General features: G+C 40.4%; 1 protein-coding gene across 12 annotated transcripts in view; it reads left to right on the top strand.

The window, feature by feature from the left end:
* The window catches only part of NAV2 (neuron navigator 2), a 368,944-nt gene that overhangs the window by 283,873 nt on the left and 69,790 nt on the right, over nt 1–15,281 (top strand). For all 12 annotated transcript variants that reach the window (XM_032110876.1, XM_032110880.1, XM_032110879.1 and 9 more), the window contains one exon: nt 2,671–2,793. In XM_032110876.1, coding sequence (XP_031966767.1) covers nt 2,671–2,793 — 123 coding nt within the window. The remainder of the gene's footprint in view (nt 1–2,670; nt 2,794–15,281) is intronic.

Raw genomic sequence — 15,281 nt, 5'->3', positions numbered from 1 at the left:
CAGGACAATATTTCCTGGTCTTGTTTCCCCTGAGTAAAACATTGGAAGATTTTCTTTAGAAAAATGTGCCTTCATTATATTCTTCTTTCTCATAAAGCAAAAATCTGCAGCAATAATACTGTATTCATAAGAAACTGTATTCACAGTTTCTTAAAGCCAAGACAATGGAAGTTTGAAGGGATGGAGAGGAGGGAAAAGAAAGCAATGGCTGGAGGTTTGTGGCACCAGTAACTTTTAATCTCCTCTGTACTAACCAATGGATAGTAAAGAGGGTTTTTTTCCAGGTATTTTAAAGCGAATTTATTTTAAATGTATTTTTCTGCACAGACTTTAGAAGCTAGTACCTTTCCTTCTTCCTTCACTTCTCTGTTACATGCAAGACTTCAGGCATCATTGGTTTTGGCATCTTTTCTGAATTAAACATTCCTGGGTAGAGGATATTGCATGAAATATAAATAAGATATAAAGCTTTCAAACTGTGATTACACAAACCTGTTTCAAAATACAAAAGTCTGTCCTGTGTTGTTCTGGCATGTAAGAAACCTGTCCTGTTGGTATGGGGGGTAAAAGTCATCATTTATGGCTGTGCTTTTTCACATGGGCTTGTTTAAGAAAGTGTCATGATCTAGTTGTCAAAGGTGCCAAAGCCATCCAGCTTCCATTGGCTCATGTAAGATTTATCAGTGGTTGAAACCAATGAAAATGTGACTTTGTTTTCAGTTTGGTGCTACTGCAGTGTTATTCTAATCTTTTAGCTTGCTGAGCTTCTGTGTAGAAGATGAGATACGCCGATGCTGGTGAAAAGGCATTGTTTTCAGCATGGCTAACTCATAAGAGTACTATATTTATTTCCACATATTCTGAGTGATAGGTATGAAAACCAATCTGTTTCAACGGTAACAGATCTTTTTTATCAAAGGACCAATATGCCAGAAATCTGACAGCAAAGCCAAAAGCTGCCTTTTCCAGCACACATGCAAAGAGTATTCATACAGAAACTTGTTTCGTGTGCAGACAAGTAGCTGCAGTAAACCAGTTAGTGTGCATGCATTAGATGTTTTTGCAAAATCCTCTTTGCATGTTTGTATAACAATATGGTCTGAAGCTTGACTTTTCTCTTCTTCCCCTTTATTTTAGTAGCTTAAGGAAAAAACATATTCTTCCATGATAAAATATTTATAAACTGTCAAACACAAGGTAGAATGCCAGACCTAAGGCGAATTCCACATGTTACAGTGCAACTGCTCCTCGTGCTTTTTACAGTCTTTGTTTATGAGTTTGGAGAATCCCCACAGACTTGCTGAATGGGGAATACTCCTGTGTCTGACTTGACAGGCTTGGCAATCTTTGTCTCCACAGAGACTCCTGGGTTGCTTCTGGGATGGCCCTGTACAGATTTATACACTGAACTGCAGTGCTAATCAGCAGAATGGGCAAGGCTTCCCACCTAAGGCTTCCCAACTGCTCACCATCCCATTTTTATAAATGCAGTAATCAAATTTGAGCTGGGTAAAGCACATGTGTACAGCGAGATCTCACCAGCAGAGACACCGCTGCCTGCAGCTCAGAGCGTTGGAGCATCTCTCCTTTCTCGCTGTCGATGACGGTGTCTCGCTATCAAGGAGAAAGCTCTGTGCTTTCTTAAGCCAGAGGAAGGTGTCCTGAGTATCTGGATGTTATTCTGGGGTCTGCTGTTGATTTGCTAAGAGTGGCTAAAGGATTGAGGAGATACAGTCCTGTCAGCTCCTATCTCGGCGGGGTATGTTGCATGTCCAGCAGTGTGCTGGAAACAGTGACTGTAGTCCTGGAGTTGCTGGAGTTATTTCAGTCTCAGGTGTGGGAAAATCTTCATGGTCTGTTTACTCAGCTGTCGGTGCTGCTCATGCAGACCTACATGAGCTGATGAACTGGTGGTGGTAACACGGCTTGCTCTGTGCCATTGCCCACCATGTGTCATCTCTGTTCAATTTAAGATTAATTTTTCATTTGTCTAAACCAGAAAGTAAGAAATGTGCTATCCTGGCAATTTATGAAGTGTCATATGTACACCTGGTACTTCTTAGTGCCTAAGAATAGTAATAGGAAATAGTAATTCTTAAAGTCAGGTGTCTCTAGGTCACAGTTGCAGCCAGAGTAGAATGTAGGAGCCAAAACAAGGTTGCAAAAAAACTTTTCATTCATAATGATTTCTATAAGTCGTGGAATACTTAACATTCATTGTTCACTGACAAAATCTAGGGATTAATTCATGTGATTTTTGCAGTTAACTCGTTAAAGATTTTAAATTTTGATTGTGTTTTAGCCCATGCAGAAAAATTCGGGGTGATATAAACCATGTATTTTTTGGGCAAGAAGGGATCACTAATGATAGCATTCACAAATATTAAATTAATTTCGTGATGAAAGTTAAGTTTTCTTTAAGAATCCTTCATCACATTTATGTTGAAATTCAATTGTTGGTGATGAGAGAGTGTGTGAGGTGTAACGGAGCCTGATGAGAGGCAGAGGATACATCCGATCCAATCAAGAATGAAGTTTTCCTTGCTTCTAATTCCGTGTAATATCCTTAACTTAAAAATGGGTAAACTGCAGCACAGAGCCCAGGGAACAGGTGCTGTGATAATGCATGAATTTCTCACCGTGTTACTAAGCGTGGCGTTCTGTTGTCAGGTACCTGACGGACGGCGGGCTGGGGCTGTACACGCGGCGGCTGAACCGGCTGCCCGACGGCATGGCCGCGGTGCGGGAGACGCTGCAGCGCAACACGGCCCTGGGGCTCGGCGACGCCGACAGGTAGGGCACCAAATTCCCTTGGCACTCCAGGCACTGAAGGCATGGATGTAAATTTCTCCAGGGTACTCTAGGTTGTATGTTCACGGAGGTATCGGGATAAGTGCTGATTTTGTGTCTCTTGATTGCTGTGCTGGGATCTCCCCTGTGTTTTTGCGGATGGTAGGCAGCACAAGAAAATGTTAAACTCCTGTTCTAGTAGCGTTTGGAATAGAAAGGATCAAATTCTCTTCTCATGTCCGTTGGTTCTCCCAAGTCCAGTGATTCAGTGTGAGCAGTCAAGGCCAAATATCAAGAATTATGGGACTGGAAATCCATAATTTAGGGAGTGCAATCACAAAGGAACCCAGTGAAATATTCTGTTAAAGTTGAGATAAATGGTTTAAATACTGTTGCTTTTAATGAGGTCAGCATATAGCAGCTTCTTTCCCTTCCAAAGCCTGATCAGTGTTACTGTTGATGTAATAAGTGACCCATATCCTTTTTCTTCCATGAGGGGCCTTTAAGTATAAAACATGAATTTTGAGGTACATGTTCAAACCAATTTTTGAACTGAAGTTTTTTTTTCTTTATGTTATATCTGTAAGTCATCCCCAGGACATAATGCACTTGACTGAGCTTGATATTACTGATACTTTCTTCATATTGATGCATATATTACTAAGGAAACACAAGTGGTGGAGACTCTAGCCTTGTTTTCTAAGCAAACTAAATCTAAATCTGCCAAGATGTAGAACTAAATCTGCTTTGGCGTCCTTGTGATATTAGTAAAGAGCAGGATGTCAAATCTAAAACCTCTCAGAGAATCCCAGCTCAGTTTAAATTACAGCTCAACATATGCTTGCCAGTTGTAAAATATGCCTGGATTTTTCCAGGAGCTCGTATCTCGTTCTGAAATTTGCAGCTTGAAACCCAACCAGCGCTCATTGCTGGTCCTGTGGGTGAGGGTGTTGCCACCTTGTGATGCAGATGGAGATGAATCAAGTGTCATCCTCTTCTGCTGCTGTGGCTTCTGATCGTTGCGAAGTAGCAGAAGCATCTGTTTAAAATTCAGCATTTGTCTAAGATAAAGTACATTGTTGTTTAAGTAAAGGCCTTCTGGAGAGCCAGTGATACATTCCTGTCATTGGTTCCTTCCCCCATCCAGTGTTTTCTGTGCTTGCAACACTTTTTGTTTGCTGAGCTCCTTTCCTGAAGACACCATACATTGGGCACCGTTTAGGAACATTTGACAAGAGGGATTATTTGTGTGTTTAAATATATTCTGCCTAGAATGGGGCTGTGACCCACTGAAATGCAGTCCCTAGGTTGTCAGTTGTTTCAGCTTTGAAAATCATCCTTTCAGTTCACTTGGAGGGGACAGGCTTTACACACAATAAAGACTGCATGGCAGAAAAATTACCCTTGGTCCCAGAGCTGGTGATAGTATGTGATGTGTTGCTTTGATTTAGTCTTTCTATTTGGAATATAATACCTTATGCAGGAGATGAGAGGTTTCTGACAATAGGGCAGTGATTTAGAAATAGCTCCTCTTTGCTTCCTGGGTGACCATGATGTGCAGTTTAAACAAAAAAAATTAATCCTGGCTTGAGCAGCAGTTTTCCAGGGTGAAAAAGGGCATAAGGAAATTGAGTTGAATAAAACTGTGCAGTAATTGTTTTCTTCATTCTGTGAATGGAGGCAGTGAGCAGGAGTGCTGAGTTGCTTTGTTGGTACATGCAGGAAACATATTAAGATTATATTTAACTTGTTCAAAGCAGATGTTAATTGAATGCATGGGAGAACAAGTGTGAAAGACTGTGAACCTGTGAGCATGAGGTTAATCATTAAAAAGTTACCAAAGGAATTTTTGCAATATGCTAGCTTGTTTAGTTTCTTGTGCTGTTCGTTGTAGAAGTTTAGTTGTGAGGCTTTTACTTACTGGCTCTGGTAAGGTAGAGCACAGACCTTGCAAGGTACATTTTTCCCTGCAGCAGGGAAATCCAAGCAAGGGAGTTGAATTTAATGCTTGATTGCAAGGTTAGTGGAATCGTGGCACAGCACAGCTGAGCTTAGTTTTTGACTTCACGATAATTTGTGTTTGCCTAGAACAAAGGCATTTTAAATCAAAAAATTTATTTCTTTTGTATATTTTTTGTTTTTCAAGGTTGGAAATCAATCTCCTATTGTTTTGTCTGCTATAATATTTATACAGATTTGCTGTGTGCCATCTGGTGATTTAAGTTGATTTTACATTGTCAGCTGCTTGATCTGAGACTAAATTTTGGCCTTGCCTTCTTATATATAACTTTCATTTGTAATATGTGTAGATCAGTTAGGTTTGAATAAATCTTTCTGTAGTTGCTTACCTGTAGAGGCTGTTATTTAGAGGAGATAATTCAGACCTGTGCTGATTTGTCACATCCTTGTGACTGGGACAGGAGACTGTGAATGTGAGCTTGTCAAGAGGAATGCTGTTAGAGAAGTGTCTCTATGACCTTTTAAAAAATGATCAGTGATGAAGTGCTTAAAAAAATACTGCTGAGCATGATTGACTTGGATTGTTTCCCTTTTAGAGTTTTATTTGAGGTTGCATGAATTACATGGCTTTGCATAAAAGCATAGAAAGGTCTTCCTGGCTTCTGACTGTGAGGATTTGTCTTGTCAAAGAGTGGATTGTGTTGTCTTGCTGCTTCCAGCAGCTCCAGCACTGATGGACTGTAGGTTAAACAGTAAAAACAGTGCTGAGCTTGCTCCTCAAGAGTGTCTGTATCCTGATCACATCTGATGACTACAGGAACAGTCTTGTCACACGCTTGGTTAACAACAGGTCCACATTCAGATTAATTTTTAGGCAGATTTGTGACTGTAGCTTCTTCCTGGCAGTCAGTAGCATTTTAGAAGTATTTCCTGCTTTTGGGTAATCCCAGAGGAGACTGTGGAGCCTGGACAGGAGATGGACCGGAGAGAAGAATTGGAAGTGAAGCAGGAACCAAGCAGAAAGCCAGAAGACACTCCATGCAGAGCACACATACTTTGCTATTAATAGGAATGTCACTGAGTGCAGTACAAATGGTAAGAATGATGGCTTTCAAAAATAGCTGAAGAGTAGTATTTTGCTGCTATTTTGCATTTTATAAAAACAGATTAAGGTTATTTATATGTCTCTTGGCTCAGGTAGTAGATAGTATTTCACATCTGTGGAGTAAACCCCTTTGTCTGGAGTGTGTTTCAATTCACTAACTGCAGTTTAATTTCTTGAATCCTGCTGCAGCGATGAGATTACTACAAAGATGGGCTAGTTCTTGGTTGTGGAGGGAGATTGTTGGATTGCCTTCATAACCAGGGGAACTTGGATCACACTTCAGAAGGGCTGAAAAGCAAGCTGAAGCAAGTTATCAGGTTGGGGGAAATATTGGCCTGTTTTGAACAGTGGGGAGAGAAGATGTCACTGCTTTTGGGAGGAGGCAGATTCCACTGAAAGCAGAATTACAGTCATGCTGCTGGTGGGTATTGCTTAAGAAGCTGCATCAAATTTCCTTTAAGCTCCACCAAATTTCCTTTTTTGTTTTTTTTAAGGTGCTGCTTTATTGTAGACAATGGAAAAAATTATAATATAAGGAAAAGAAAACTGAATTTTTTGTTAATATATTCTTTATGTAGTTTTATGGTAGGATTAAGACAGCTTTAAGTCTTCAGTTTCCAGTTTCAGTTTTTCTTCTTAATTGAGACAGTGAAGCTAAAGTTAAATTAAGGTTGTAGCAGAACTACCCCATGACTTCCCATCTCATCATTACTGAAGTTTTACTGCTCTAGCACTGGCAGCACAATACATAAGAAAAGGGGAAAAACAGAGAAAGTGGTTCTGGAATAGATACCTATAGACACACAGACTGGATAGTCTTCATCTTAAATTGTTAAAACATAACTGGGTTATATCTTAAACTTCAGGTGGACCCAACTGCTGTAATAATATGCAGAAATAGATATTCCTGCCCTGTAATGGCAGTGGAATTCCTGTCATCTCCTTCCCCCACAGCATCTCCCTGCCCTGCAGTGCTCTCTCAGGAGTGTTGACATAAGTGTTTGTGGAGTTTCATTGTAAAGGAACTTGCAGGGAGATTCCTTTGGTGCTCTATGTGAATGAGTTTGCAGAGGCAGAGGATGTCTGTTCTGTGGGGAGAAGGAGTAACTATATCCATTGAAGTCATCTACAGACCACAGGAGGTCTCAGCAGAGGAAGTTGCTGCCACGCTATTTCCCCTCTACCTGGAAGATTTCATGCCATCAGGTCGCAGTTCCTTCGCTTCCAGAAAGTCCTGGCAGTTGCATTAAGTTGTTACGATTAAGATAATTTTCTTTTCCTTGCTGAGACAGTGGAACACCCCTGCATAAGGATCCTGTATACTAAATAAGCATAATGTTCTAGAAAATAACTTCAACTCTCCAAATTGTTTTAGGATAATATAGATAAAAAGTGGTTTTGAGCATTCATTGCTCGCTGTGTCTGTGCTGTGAGTCACTGCAGTTTGTGTATATATGCCCATCTAGAGTTCCTTAACAGCAAAGTCACAGGACTGGTGAAATGATTCCTGCTCTGTTTGACCATCTGTTTGGATTTTGTCACTAAATTAGAAAAAAGTGCTACTGCTTCTAAATATTCGGGTTGTACCTTGGTACCTGTAGTTATCTATCTCTGTCTTTGAAAGATCCCACATTTATCTTGAAAACTGACTCTCAGAAGCAGGGGAAATTCACATTGCAAAGATTCTTTGAAGTTTATGGCCCTGGGATCTGCTGATTAGAATCACAATACCATATACTTTTATTTTCCAAGGAATCTTTTCACAAGCTGCAATCCAAAGTGGTTTCAGATTACATAGAGTAATTGCCAAGTTAAGCAACAAATAGTAGTTGAAAACACAGGTATAGTAGCTATACCTGGGGGCTGAAATGAGCATTACCAGAAGGAAGAAAAGGACACTCTACATTCAAACATGGCAAGGTTTGTCAAGGGTAGCAGTGTCTTTTGACAGATCTGTTTCAGTGATCTAATGATGACAAACTTCCTGTAAACTTCAGGTCTAAAATAGAAGCAAAAGTTATCATTACTTAACACAAGTTGAAGAGCAGTTGCTCTAAATCTTAACTCTTAAAGACAAACAAATGCCTACAAAGCAAAGGAAGATGTAGCAGGGAAAGCCATGATCTGATGTTTGCGTGCTGCAGAAAAGAAGGAGATGGAGGATGTATCACCTTGTGTAACATGGAGGGGTGAACTGGGGAGAGGGAGCAGATTATTACAGGCTGTAAGGGCTGTCTCTTCATTGAAGCTTTGGTTTTTAATATTCACCACAGTTTTTATTTTCATGCTCTGGTTTGTTCTGTGATGTTTTGAAGATACTTTATAGAGCTCCCTTGAAGATGAGAAGGAAGAGGTCAGAGATGACCCCCAGGAGTCCCCAGGTTCTTGTTCAGTAGACACAGTAATATTGTTTTTCCTTTTTTTTTCTGTTTTTACACACATGGTTTTTTGGGTGTACATACAGTACACTAGATGAAGTATTCTGGGAAGTACTTCTGTAGGATTCAGTAGTGTTAATTCTGTTTAGAGAGGCATAATGGAATGGAGATAGGTTTGAAAGTTTTATTGTTTCTCAGGCTTGACCTAATTTTACTCATTGCATGATGGCAGCTAAGAGTGTGATTCCAACAACCAACTTAGTGATGTTGGGAGCTGTTGGAAGGCTAGAGAGAGTTTTGAGCAGGGGATGACTTCAAGAAGTAGATAATTTTTCAGCAGAGATTGTGTTTGTGTAAAAACTTCTATCCAGGCTCCAAAATACCGCGTCGTGTAGCAATAGCAGATGTACGACTGACCGGGCGGGGGCTGGCAGCTGAAGCAGATTTGTGCCTTTTAGTTAAATGACCTTTTGTAAAAGTAAGACCTGTGTCCATTCAAGAAGCCAAGAATTATCCTATTCTTCTCTTAGTCAGGTATTCAGGTGTTCTCTAATACCTGGTTTAGTATGTCCACAGGCTGACAAGGCAGCTGAGAGCAGTTCTCTGCCTTTTTCAAGAACTTCTTTATGTGAGAAGGTGTAATTCCACCACTCAGCACTAAAAACAAACCAACCAAACAAAACACCCTGCAGTTGCAAGCTCTGCCCTCCAAAGTCAGTAGATTGGGCAATCTTTATGTTCTTGGTTATCACTCTAGTTCTAATCCTCTTCAGAACTGGCCTGTTTTGATTAGATGTAAACATATGTAAGAGATAGTCTGGACCTAGGGTTTAGGAGCTGCATTTCTTGTTGAAACCTTTCCCCTGGTGTCGTGCCCTTTGTTTTTGTAGCTGTGATTCTCATTCTGCATTCCTTTATATTTTAGGGGGTATTTACATCTCTTCTGTAGCATCTAATTAAAATGTTTAAGCCAGGAACTGCTGTTCACTACAAAGCTAAAGGAAGGTGGGACGTGCCCTCAAGGGAAGCAACTTATCATGACTAAGCCAGGACTTCCTTTTTGCCCATGTTAACAGTTTGTTGCTTCCCTGGAAGGCTGCACTGTGGCAAGTGGACAGGTGAAGGGACCTTGCCTTTTCCAGAATTGTACTGATTCTGTGAAAACAGGGAAAACGGCCTGATTCAAGCAGCTGAATAATTTGCATCTAGGGATGGCAAAATCATGATCCTACACCACTGGAACTAGATTTTCCTGAAGAGATGCTTCCTTTCATACACCCCCATTCGAAGAGTATAAGTATGAAGTTGATCTCAGTGCTGATTTGGAGGCTCTTCTGAAACCCTCTATTTCTGGTTCCACTGCCAGAGATTAGCACTGTCCTTTCTGTTGTATGGAGTGGCTTTCAAAACACTTTAGGCATGTAGGAAATTAAGCTTGTATTCCAAGGGTAAACAAGATTGTAGATACAAAGACCATTTTGAACTGTATCAGGGTCTTTGTGCTTTGCATGACAAACTGAAGAATGTGAAATGCTTGCTGACATAGAGCAGACTTTGTTGTTTGGTTTTCCATGTCGAATGGCAAGAGAGTCAACACAGTCTCTCAACTGACCTACACCAATAACCTCTGAGTTTGGGATTTGGAGATTGAATAGATAAAACTAATAGCAGACAGCTGTCAGGCTCCCAAAGCAGAATCCCGGTTTGGGGCTGTTTGAAGAGCATGGAAGCTCATTGTGGCTGTAAAGCAAATTTCTAGACTGGTGATTTTTTCAAATATTATTTTATTATTTATGAATATTTATTACTAAATATCTCATTACTGGAAAACCTGAACGTTCTCCCTTTGATCTTTGTCTATCTTTGTTGTCCATAATTGTACATTTCAGTATTTATTTGTTTTTCCTCCTGCTATACAGCTATGTATTCTTGTGTGATTATAACAGTAGTCTGCTAATATTTGTTTCCATGGTAATAGAAATACTAATGTTAATAGCCAGGACCTAAGCTTTCTATTTAGCAGATGAACGTTTCCTGTATTAGTATTGTATCAGAATCCTGAGTCCAAATGTAAGATGCGTTTTCCTGCATGCGTGCTCTTCTGAGCTTTGCTGGAGTTTGTTTCCCCTTCCCTTCCCTTCCCGTCCCGTCCTGTCCCGTCCCGTCCCGTCATTTATTCCCAGTTTTGTCCCCCCCAGTGAAGAGATTTCAAACACTACAGGCAGGTTGGAGGGTCTCCATCAGTGAGACCCCTCCAAAGAATTCAGGATATCTGCATGCTTTGATGGATGCATGTACAAGGGGATGAGATTCCTAAATTGGACAGATAACTAAAATGTCTGAGGCTGGGTGGTACTACTACCCTGATATATCCAATAAATACCCACAATCTGCAGCATAGCAGAAGCAGCTCTAAGGTATCTACAACTTGGAGTTCATATTTAAAATTCTCTGTATGTCACAGTCATCTAGTTCAGCTGTCCTGAGTGGCAGCTCCTGTGTTTTTAGAAGGTAATGAAGTAAGCAGGGGATGCTTTTGAGCTGATTGATGTCAAAGAAAGTGAAAGAATCCCTGACCTGGCATTCCTGGAAGCAGATGATGTCTTCAGATAAAATGAAGGTTCCTTCCCTGTTTCCATGGCACTTCACAAAGAGGTGCACCCTTTTCCCCTTCCTGCCACAGGTCTTACCTATCAGCTATAACCAAGTTTTCATAGTGCAGGGAATGTCTCATTTCCCATGGATGTCCACAGACAGAAGTGCAGAGGATGGAGTGTATGGACCATGTAGAATGAATGTCTGTCCCCAGTGGAAGGAAATTCCATCTCTGTAGAGCGGCTGTGCTGCATTTTACCAGTTGGGAAGTGGAGTGGAGTGGAGTGGAGTGGGGTGGGGTGGGGTGGCAGGGACAAAAGTGCATAGCTGTATTTTTGCTGCCCCAGGATTCTTGGAGCTGCTGCTTATGTCGCATCATTCCTTGGTGTCATGATAAGTTCCTTGGTGTCCAACAAGATATTCCATATTGGGGGTCCATACACTTCTTATCTGTAGATCCTATCCTGCTCTTCTCAATTCCTCGGCTTGCTCACAACATAGGGATTTCTCAGCAGTATGATAAGGTGACTTTGTGACCTTTTTATGACAGCTAATAAGATTCACAGTGACATTGAGACTCCACAGAACAAGTGGTCACTTTGCTCCTGATCTTTCTGCATTGAGCTCCAACATCCTGAGGCTTAAACTGCTCAATGTTACATAGCTCCATGGGGCTTAAAAACACTCTACTGTTGTATAAATAGGCATTAAGGCTTCCGCATGATGTTTTTATGTTGCTTAAATATATGCAGTTAAATATACATTTGGCCAGGATAAATAATTGCACACTCCACAGTGGAAACACTTGGAGCTACATTGTGCTGCTACAGCAGTACTATGAGAACGTGTGTAATTTGCTTTTATTAGTCAAGGTTTTTTTTATATATTCTCACTAAAAATAAAACATCTAATTTTATTAAAACTGATTGCTGCAATTTGAGGCTAATTAATTTGACGTAAGTGGCATTGGAACGTGTGAAACCTGTGTGCAGGGTTAGCACAGTGAGCCTGGGTAACCACCCCTTTACTAGAGGCTGTGTTTATGTGTGTCCAGGTATAGATGGTCAATAAGTAGCCAGAGGAGAAATGCTAAACACTGGAAGTCTGACTGGTGCCTGAGCAAAGTCCAAGGGCTGAGGTCAGCCCTTTTTAACTATATGTTATTGTTTTGTTGTTCCTTAACTTGCAAAGGCTCAGCTCAGCAGCTACTGTGGAGTTACCATGTGCTCTCATCAGCCCCAAGTAATATTTTAATCTTTTTAATCTGATTTTAACTTTAAAGTTTATCTTTCTGATTATGTTGTTAGTTTAAGTTAATTTTCATATATATCAACTAATTAATTCGTTTTGGTTTGGGGGAAATGAGCAAACCACCTTGAGTGTTCAAAAAGGTTTCATTCCCTCTTTCATGTTTGTTGTCAAGGTTGATTTATTCTTGTTATGAAACTTACAGCTAGAAATACTCTTCGTGACATGACTTAATGCCTTAAACATTTCTTTGAAACCATTAATGTTATTTGATACCACCTGATACACCATACATAGTTTCATGTTTCATTTGCATTTTTATGCAGAGACTTAATTTTTATTTTCAGAGATTGCTGAAACAATGTTGCATTTGCAAAACTGGAACCATTTTGAATGCAGAAGTGATGAACAGAATATTAGCAGGAAATGGCTAGAGATGTATTTATAGGCAACTGTGTGTCTCTATGGAAAAAGATGGGAGGGAAAAGGAGAAGGAAGAATCACCAACATGAGCCTAAGGGAAAGAGATATGAGTATACTCTGCCAGATCAAGTTCACAGAGGTTACATTCACCCAGGGAAGCCTTATATTCTACTTAACCTGTGTTTAGATGGAGGGACTGTGTGTACGCTCTATCTACTCCTAGTTAGAATTTATCCTTGTGTGCTTTGAGAGCATTTCTGAAGCAAAAGACTCATGAGATGGCTCAGGTGGTGGAAAGAAATCTGCATTTACACATTTCTAATGTCTTAATTGTGCATGCAAAGGAAAGACAGAAATTTTCTGAAATCAAAAGATTGTGATTTTGAACTGAAGTCAGGCTGTGAGTTTTGTGCTCTAACTTCTGTTGAAATTCTTTGTTGGCTTCTGACTATAACCACTGAGTTGTTTCTTTGTTAATAGAGGTTAAAAGCCAAAATGCCATATGGCAACAAGAAGTTGCTTGTTATTCTTTTTGGTCAAAGTATGGTGGTGGTTTGACCTCCAACACCCAGAGGGTGGAATCAGAGGTGTCTTCTATGCTGTGGCTTAGAGTTTTGGTCCCTTTCTGCAGTAACTTCTGACCAATTCTCGATTTTAATGACATTCTCATTTCTCACACCATGTTTTTATGGGCTGACTTTACATCAACTGTAATGAGCTAAACATGTGACTGATAAAATAATCATTCTTTTCTGTGAGTCATACCATATGTTCCTCTCTCTCCAGCACCACAATTCTAGTAATTCTTTTCTGTGAGTTATTTTACCTTTCCTACATCAACCCCTCTATGCTACCAGTTTGCTTTCCCTTGCAGCCATCCATCTCTTTCCAAACAATGCCTTGTGCTGTCAGGGGTGGGCTTTCATCACATCTACCTGTATCCTCAGCAAATTACTGCAACCCAACTGTGCCCATTAAATGTGTTTGAATCTTAAAGTCGCTCCCCACTTTGGTTACATTCTTCTCTTATTTATTGACATCGGGCTCTGATTTCACCTTCAGATTTTAATACCCTTAAAATGAGGGGCCTTGCAATATATGGTGATGTGGTTGAATTTATTATGGCAATGTGTATATTATCAAATGATTTAGGAACAAGGGATTATTTTAGAAATTAAAAAATGAGAGCCAAAGGTAACTTATGACTTGGCTAAGCAAGTCTGGGTGAGATCATGGGAGGAGAATGAAACTTTCTTTGGACATTTTCAAGAATAGTAGTGAACTGTAGCTGTAACTTTAGAAGAATGGATTCAAGGCAGACAAGAAAAACAGGGTGATTAGAAGAAAAACCTCTGTGGTACTTACTATCTTATAAACTAATCTCTGAGAACTCTGTTCTTTGTGTCTTTAAAAATCTATTTTGAACCAAAGCACAATCGCACATTAGAGGGAAAGTGGTGGGAATAACCAAGAAGGGGTTTTCCAGATGAATCTTTGTTTATTTCTTTCTTAATCTTGAAGGCAAGGACTTTCTTCATAGTTTGTTAGGTGTGCCTATTAAAATGCTGAGTGTGTGCATTAATCTAACTAGTAATCTGTTTTTTTAGTCTGGGGAGGGGAACAGGATACACCTACTGACTTTTGTCCTTTCATCCTGTCTTCCCTTGTGCGGTTCAGTTCATTGAAGTCTCTAAACAAATATATCCAATGACCACTCCTTAATTCTACAGGAATTCACTGAAACAGAGCTGTGTTTATCAGTCCTAGTTTAAGTCTTGATAGCGAAGTGAGACACCATTTCACAGCTCAGCCTTAACTAGATGGCCACGCTCTGCCAATGTTGAACTAGGATGGAGAAACAAGAGGCTGGCTTAGAATTATTTCATTACTGCACATGGATAAAACAGAAAATAAGGGTTTGTTTTTTGTTCTTGTTTTTCCCTTTCAGAGTAGTGATGCAAAGATTGAGGTCATCATGTACAAGGTTTAGTTGAGGTCGCTGCTGTGCCTGACTGGAGCAAGGATCTCTGTTTTGGCTTCCTTTGTTAGGGTTGTTTCCGTAAGAATATTTCCCCCTGTCTCTCCTGCCAAATTATTTGCTGGAAATAATATCAACATAAGGTACTGAAAGGTGTTGATCGGACTCTTGACTATTGTGGAGCTATCAGGACAGGAAGTGGGATGGAAAGAATTAAGGTTGAAGTGCTTGAACTCCCACATCTCCCCCAGGTGATTTAACGATGAAAATCAACAAAGGGTCCAAGGGAGTTGTCTTAGTGTTGTAAAGTTACATTTTTTCATAAACTAACAGGACATTTAATTAAAAATTTCCAAATTTCTCTAAAGCAGAGATGTTTGCTGTAGCAGTAAGCAGAACTGGCAGTTGGAGAGCTTTAGCTAAAGCTTGCCAAAGTAGAGGTGTGGGGACAGTGCCTTAAAGCCTCTTCTTAACAAAGTAAATTTCTGGCAGGATTCCAGTCACTTCTGGACATTTCTGGTCACTTCTCAGCTGCTTTTGTGCCACTGCTGTGGTGTAAAGGTGTGTCTGATAAAGACAGACTGAGAGAGTTGAGGTTGTTCAGCCTGGAGAAGAGAAGGCTCCTGGGATAACTTGGAGTCCCTTCCAGTGCCTAAAGGGGCTCCAAGAGAGGGGCTTTGAGTAAGGCCCTGGAGTGACAGGATGAGGGCAGTGGCTCCACACTGACAGGGTGGGTTTAGAAGGGATCTTTGGTAGAAATTCTTTACAGTGAGGGTGGTGAGGCCCTGGCACAGGCTGTGAATGC

This window comes from Corvus moneduloides, chromosome 6 (genome assembly GCF_009650955.1).
Source record: "Corvus moneduloides isolate bCorMon1 chromosome 6, bCorMon1.pri, whole genome shotgun sequence".
NCBI classification, from domain to species: Eukaryota; Metazoa; Chordata; class Aves; order Passeriformes; family Corvidae; genus Corvus; species Corvus moneduloides.
The sequence above is the reverse complement of the archived record's forward strand: the minus strand, read 5'-3'. Positions and strand labels throughout refer to the sequence as shown.